Source organism: Pygoscelis adeliae, unplaced genomic scaffold (genome assembly GCF_000699105.1).
Source record: "Pygoscelis adeliae isolate BGI_AS28 unplaced genomic scaffold, ASM69910v1 Scaffold628, whole genome shotgun sequence".
NCBI classification, from domain to species: domain Eukaryota; kingdom Metazoa; phylum Chordata; class Aves; order Sphenisciformes; family Spheniscidae; genus Pygoscelis; species Pygoscelis adeliae.
Window position 1 is genome coordinate 360,653 of NW_008825408.1, and position 7,728 is coordinate 368,380.

Here is a 7,728-nt window from a genome sequence, read left to right on the forward strand (position 1 = left end):
TTGCCACAGAAGTGTGTGTGTGTGTTGGGTATTTTTATTTTTTTTTAAGAAGTTTAGAATTAAGCTCTAGTTTTAGGACATAAGATGCACTCGTTACAAGGTCATCGATTATATCTCATAGCAGACTGATGACATTTCTTGTGGCTCGTTTGAGCCACTTTAGGAGACAGGTACTGGGCATGGTGGGCCACTGAGCTGGTCCAAATCAGCATCTTCTACATTAGTAGGCTTGAGAGTTTTGGGCCCTGTTTGGGGAACAAAAGACTGGAGCTACACCACCTATATCTGTAGGATCAATGATGATCTCTGAGATCATCTCTGATGATCAAGGATCATCTCTGAGAAGGCATGACTTGCTCCGCTCCTGAGATTGGGGCTAGAAAAGGATATTGCTTGCATACACTTCTTGGTAACCCCCGTTGGTAGATTGGTTTGGAGATCTGCACATGCATTGGAGGAACAGAAGGGACAAAACTAGTATTTACAGCTGACATCTGCTTACCAGAGCTCTCTGACTGATGTTTCCTTTTGCATAAGTCAAGCTTCCCACAAACCTATGAGAGGAAATGGCTGCATGCAGAACTATTTAAATACTGACTGTTTGCCCCTCTCACTTCACTGCTCAATGGTTGCATCTTCCGGTTTGTGAGGTATCTATTGCCCTCATTTTCTTACTGAGCAGGCTTCTATAGCACTGTGCTGTTAAATGTTTGCTCTACAAAGTTGGATCAGGGCTTGCAGTTCAGTTACACCAGCACAAATTCTGTTCTTGTTTTAACCCAGGCAGTCCCTTATTCGCAGACGGCCTTGCTCTCCAAAGCCTGTGTTGGTGCAGAGGATCTAAGAGGATATCTTGTCTATTAAGAGCTGGAATATTTGTCTTGTATTTGTTTAAGTGGTGCCGCTAATTGGATTGTAATTCACACTCTTCTCTCTTTATCCTGCTTGCTTTTTGCCTTTTGAATTCATGTCTCAGTGCATGATGGGAAAGGTATCAGGTTTACCGCTAATGAGGATGTTCTTCCTGATAAGGGTATGTTCAAGACTAATGTTGTCACCATAACGACATTAGCCAGCTGCCTTGCTTTTGAAGTCATCTTGCCCATGCTCAGAAACCTTTTCCAGAGACCCATTCCCCATAGCTCCCTGTAGAAGTGAACTTTCACTGAATGCTTGCATCCCACAAACAGAGTCACGGGTTGTGCGGTGTAGAAGTCTGTACCCTGCCTGAGAGCCTGTCCCCAAGCTTGAGATTTATTCATGGGATGTGAAAGCTGACTCGAAAATGGGCTGCTTTTTGAGAGATGCGACGGACTTGTTCCCCTACCCTTTACCATGGGCTATGTATTGCTGTTTCAAGTCCTAGAGTTGCATGCATATGGTCTGCTGAGACAAGCTACTGTAATACATGGTAATGTCTAATATGCACTCAAGGTTATGGCCGAGCTTGAAACGTCTGGCTTGAAGGGGGGTGGTAGCTAAAAGTCTGGGTGCTCAGGAGAGCCCTAAAAAAATTAAGTCTTGTTCTGTTTCATCTCTCAGTTTATTTTCTGCTGTCCAAAGTCTTTTTGTTATCTTAGGTGAAATACATCTGTAACACATAGCACGAGCTGAGTTCTGCAGTTTCACCTTCCAGTATCGCAATACCAATGAGACTTCATGTCAATATTTAAATCTGCTTGTCACTAAATGTGCAAGTGTGTGTATACACACAGTTGTATGTGATCAGAATATTTTTCACTGGCCATCTACAAAGTGTTTTTTGTCTCTGAACATTTCAGTTAATAGAACAAGATTTTTGTATGAAAAGACAAGAATGAAGGTAGGAAAAAAAAATAATATAAATTTTTCTCCCTCAAAGGTAATGGGATGATTCCACTGTCATTCCTCTGAAGCATCAGTGTCTCATTTATAACCTATTAATTACACTAAAGATAGTAAAAAGACAACCTCTGTTTGGCGGTTGATGTTTCTGCAGATGTGGCCTGATAAAGTTCTTGCACACTGTTGGTAATCTTGTCCGTTCCCATGGAAAATGCCGACAGTGTAAGTGACAGACCCGCACCATCAGATGGGGCAGGTCAATAATTAAGCCTAGCAATTTTAAAGCTCTGTGCTTATATACAGAAAAGAAGGAACACTGCCCTTCTAAGCGGGGAGAAAACAGTACATTCAAGATCATGGACAAATGTTACAGCCTAGAGGCAGTTTATTGTACTCAGGTCAAGAATGAGAATCTACCCTAAGATAATAATTTGAGGTTCTGTTATGTTTGCTCAGATACTTTTACTTGTATATTAATGTGACTTTCACTGCCTACAGTTCTGTGCCATGTAATTCTCTTCAGAGAATTGCACAGATTAGCTCTCAACCTCTTGGTTTTTAAATGAGTGGTTTTGCTGCCTGCAGACTGTTCTTGTGAAAGTTGACGTTGTTAGATCTATCTGATCAAAATGTTTGTTTAATGACATCCTTCAAGCTCCTTATCTTGAATTTCAAACACACCAATTCTTTCGCTTAGTAATGTGTCTTAGCCTCAAAACTGACAAAGTAACACTGCTGTTCATAGGTACCCAATTACCCTGTAGGTATCCCAATTACAACAGCATTGCTAATTGTCAACCTGAGATCAGACAGTTATCAAAGAGAAAGTAAAATCAATCTCACTATCTTATCAAAGACTTCATTTTCATTTTGCAAAGCAGTCTTTTTCTGTAATTTACATGACATCTTGACTTTCCTACCCAGAAAAATGTCATTCCCACATATTGCATGGTAATTACAATTAAAAGTTAAAAAGTTGAAAACATCATAATACACGAATTGTAACATTCATGAGATCTTCTCCCTCTGTTACAACATGTTATCTTTTCCTCTGTGAAGCTACATCTTGTTTTCTCCCTAGCTAATTGATGAAGGGAAATAGGTATGCAAGTTGTGAGTGCTTCTCTCTCATCGTTTTTGGGGCACAACAGTGAAGGGGTTCTCATTATCCCCTGAAGGGAAGCAGATAGGCAGTCGGGATGACAACTTTCATCTGATGTACAACATGGAAAAAGCTTCTTGGAGGGTGAGACTGCACTATGGCTCAGTGCAAATCACTAACATCTTTGTCCTTTTTTTTTTTTTCCTAAACTTCCTCTCTGGTGTGGGTTTTTTTGTTTTGTTTTGTTGGGTTTTTTTGTCCTCCCTTCTTCCCTGAGCGGACAGGAATGTCAATTCCCGCCGCTGGAATGCCTGCATGTGCACACAATAGCTTGGCAGGAACCTCTGCAAAATCCTTGCTCTCTGTGAGGGTCCACTGTCGAGCTTTAGGTCTCTTAAATTCTTGTAAAAGTCTTACTAGTATTCTCAACAGGATGCGATCTTTATGGTGGAGTGCAAAAAACGTTAGTGTTTATGCGTGTTGGGCATGCAAGCCTGATGTTATTTTGCATTAATGTTTCATTATTGATTTTGACTGAAAAGCTGGCTATGGAAGGTGTACTGTGAAAATGTTATTGTCTTGCTGAGGCCATCAACCAAAGATGGGTGCCAATAAACAATAATCTGCATGTGCACGGGGGTGTCAATTTTCTTCCAACAGGCTCTGGGGTGGATGATCCTGTGGGTGAAGTGTCCATACAGATCGACCTGTATACCCACCCAGGAACTGGTGAACACAAGGTCACAGTGAAAGGTATGGCAAAGCATGTGTTACTGCTCAGGCTCTGTGACACTGTCGAGGCAAATCTCCAGTTGGCAGTCATTGTATTTCTGTGTTAGCTCATGCGACAGGGCAAGGGGGAATGGCTTTAAACTAAAGGGGGGTAGATTTAGACTAGATATAAGGAAGAAATTTGTTATGCTGAGGGTGGTGAAACACTGGCACAGGTTGCCCAGAGAGGTGGTGGATGCCCCATCCCTGGAAACGTTCCAGGTCAGGCTGGACGGGGCTCTGAGCAACCTGATCTAGTTGAAGATGTCCCTGCCCACAGCAGGGGGGTTGGACTAGATGACCTTTAGAGGTCCCTTCCAACCCAAACTACTCCATGATTCTATGAATCAAAAATTGTTTTTTCTGTTTCACATCAGGAACATGTAGAGAAACAGCAAATGAGCTTGTCCAGTCCAGCCAGTGACATGGCAATGTACAGTCCTGTTGTTTATTGGCAATGATTCACGAAGTAAACAAAAATCAGATGGTGGCTCTAACCAGGCGCCACAGTTTAGCCTGTGCTGCAGAGAACAGGGCAGCATGACAGGGCGATGTTGCAAAATTGCTCAGTGTAAACTGAGAGATCACAGAGCCAGCAAGAGTTCAGAGGCTCCTCTCCCCCATCCTGAAGGCCACGCTGGTCCCTGAAGAGCTACTCTGAAAATAACCAAAGCAGTGATTCATCCCAGGCGTCGTCTTCCTCCTTCGTCTCCTTTGCTCGGATATAGCATATTTAACTACTTTAATTTCCTCTAAAGATTTATATAAACAGCTCTTCAGGCCTCTCTTCTCCTGGCTAAATCTACACTGCAATGCAAAAACTGATTTTCAGAGCTATTTCCTGTGCTTCAGTCTGCTCCCTGCAGTGACTTGAGAGAGAATGAGAATTAAAGAGCTAATAATTTCGGGTTCTGGAACCACCCACAGCTCATGGGCTTTGTTTGTCTTACCTGCAGTCTCATTTTCCTTTTCAACAGAGACCTTAATATTGGCCCCCAAAATGCCCATTTTTTTTTCTCATCCCACACATAATGTGGACTTAAGCACTGAACTGGCAGGGCAGCCTGCCCGGAGCTGCATGAATGCCTGTTTTTTTGGACTAATTTCTTGACTGTGCATATGGCAAAAGCTAAGTGCTGTCCCAAGCATTAAATTCCCTTTACAGAACTTAAGAGCAAAAAAGCGTATCTTCGTATTACAAAACAGTCCTGCCCATGTGTGCTGGGACACTCGCATGTTTTCAGTTGGACTTTGTCCTTTGAAACAAGAAATTGAAAGCAGAGCAGAGCGGAAAGGTGTTCAGAGCAATAGCAACAAATGAGTGTTTACTGTAAAACCGTTTGTGACTCTCTTTTCCAGTTGTGGCAGCCAACGACCTGAAGTGGCAAACGTCTGGCATGTTCCGTCCATTCGTTGAAATCACCATGATTGGGCCCCATCAGAGTGACAAGAAGAGGAAGTTCACAACCAAGTCAAAGAGCAACAACTGGGCTCCCAAATACAATGAAACCTTTCACTTGTAAGTGTGAAAAATAGCCTGGGGATCTGACGTGGCACGTGCAGATGCAGAGGACAGATAAGAGTTTTCCAGTGTCCACGAACAGCCTGCTCAGGGCCCAGAAGAGTACTTGAACCAGTAGCTAGGCCAAGTGTTTGGTGTCTTGACAGGAAGAGCTAGATTATGGGAGTTTTTGCTGTGGGTGGGATGCTGAGGTCTGTTCTGTACCAGCAGTGTCCTTTGGCTACCTTCTGAAATGCGTTGTTTGTCCTATCAACGTATTTTACTGTGCTCCATCATTTTAATGAACTTTGTGTCTTTTATTGGTAGAGTTAGGGCTAAAAGTTCATTACATATTTTTAGTTCTTTTAATCTTAATGTGTGGTTTTATCCCAACTTGACCTGTGGGACATGCTTTCTGAACTTGTTTCCAAGGATACAGCCCTTGGAACTGGTAGTAAGTTGCACTGCTAAAATTGCGGTCTTTCTTAACACCGAGTATTGAACTCTTCTTATCTGGCTTTCATAATTACAAAGGCATCTTCCTTCTTGGCAGGCTCCACAAAGGGGGCTACAGACTAGTGCTCACCCAGCTGTACACTAAGAATGAGAGGAGAAGAGATGACCAGCAAAAGACCGTAAACATCTCGGAGGAGAGGGACTGTGCAAGCACATTTTCTTTGATGTGAGGAAAGGCAGGCTTCCCCTAAGTAAAGGGATTCTGTCCCTTTTTTTTATTCTTTTAATTTTAGAAACATCAGAAAGGTTGGGGATGTATTTTATTAGCTTTTGCTTTAATGGAAGGTTCTGAATTTTTAATAAAGACTTCATCTAATTAAAATATTAATTACTGAAGTGAAGCAACCCTGAACAGAAGCAGAAGTGTTTAAAGTCATCTGAGTTGAAAATCGGTTAGCATGGCTTTAATGTTCTCCGCTCCTCTCATTTCACAGTTTAACACGCATGCACATGCGAAGGCACTTGGTAACGGTTGTTTGTTTTTAAGGAGCCAGGTTGTCTTTATCAGCCGCGAAACAGCAAAAATGTCCATAGGCCACAGGTTTTCCTTCTCCCTCTCTGACCAGGGTTTTCTGTAGAAAGGAGTTTTCTGTGGCTCATCTAAGCACTCTAGTCAGCTGCTGACACCTTTATTTTGCAGAGGAATTTGTACATTCTGAGATACTGTAAGTAAACCTCTGTGTGTGTTTCAGCATACTGGGGAACGAAGACGGCCCTGATGCCTACGAGCTCCAAGTCTGTGTGAAGGATTACTGCTTTGCTCGGGAGGACCGGGTACTGGGGATAGCAGTGATGCAGCTTAGAGACATAGTGGACAAGGGGAGTTGTGCTTGCTGGTGCCCCCTCGGGCGCAGGATTCATATGGATGAGACTGGACTTACGGTCCTGAGGATTCTCTCTCAAAGAACCAATGATGAAGTCGCCAGAGAATTTGTGAAGTTGAAATCTGAGTCCCGCTCCACGGAGGAGGGCACCTGAGCTGAGCTGTGTAATGTTCCCTTTTCTCTTCTGCCTTGTGCCAATATGTGCAAGTGTTCAACAATTCTCTTTTATTAATTACAAAAGGTTTTTTCATGTTGTCTTTGTCAGCTCCGATAGCGCACGTGTGCTGTACAGGAAACAAATCCATCAATCTGATGTGAATTATTTATTTTTTAGTAGCTGGGTAAGAAACCATAGAGAATGAGACAATCTCTTCTTATTTAAGATGCAAATTCTGCTTTGTGTATATAAATTATTTTATATTGGAGGCTGGGTATGCTGGGTTTTGTTGATATGCAGCACTGTGATTTTATCCTCTGAAGTTGGCAGACGTTAAAAAGGTTATATATAATCACACTACGGTACAAACACACAACTGTGTGGCAATTAGAAGAATAATGATTTGGGGATTTGGCAAAGCACAGTTATCTCTCATTGAATTCATGTACTGTGGAGTTGTCAGGGGATATTCTGGCACAGATTATACCAATGTCCCAATGTGATATGCAGACGCCTCAACGTCTGCTTAAAAAAGAAGTGCAAATTGCTCTGAAGATGCACACCGAATGAATGTATGACCATGGATGTGCCGCTGTGAGCATGGGCGAGAGCAGTGGGACAAGTGCAGAGGGGCCTAAGATCTCATAGCCAAAAGCTGCAAAGGCAACACACCAGGAGCAGACTGCAGCTGCCCTGCCGTTGCAATTAGATGGTGTGTCTCGGAGAATATAAATCCCCGCGTGCTGCTGGGAATCCTGCATCACCACGGGGGTGCTGTAAGCTGCTGAACTCCGCAAGTCACACTTTGGCTGCCGTGACCGACACGGTAAGGAAGGGAACAACATTAGAGCCATGACAAATAACATGGCCGCTATATACTTTTTCCACTTCAATATTCTTGTTAGTTTTTTGACATAGGATTGGATAATTTAATACTTGCAGGCTTTCTGTAGCATTTTGTTACCGTGGAGTAGCTGAGACCATTCCTCACTATGAACCCAGAAATGATGGCTCACCTGGGAGAGAGCAACAC

The 7,728-nt window shown here is 42.8% G+C and overlaps 1 protein-coding gene across 1 annotated transcript in view; it reads left to right on the forward strand.

The window, feature by feature from the left end:
- The window catches only part of UNC13B (unc-13 homolog B (C. elegans)), a 238,762-nt gene extending 232,070 nt beyond the window's left edge, over nt 1–6,692 (forward strand). Inside the window, exons 39-42 of the mRNA XM_009330423.1 lie at nt 977–1,033; nt 3,587–3,679; nt 5,057–5,216; nt 6,407–6,692. Coding sequence (XP_009328698.1) covers nt 977–1,033; nt 3,587–3,679; nt 5,057–5,216; nt 6,407–6,692 — 596 coding nt within the window. The remainder of the gene's footprint in view (nt 1–976; nt 1,034–3,586; nt 3,680–5,056; nt 5,217–6,406) is intronic.
- Nucleotides 6,693–7,728: the final 1,036 nt, after the last annotated feature.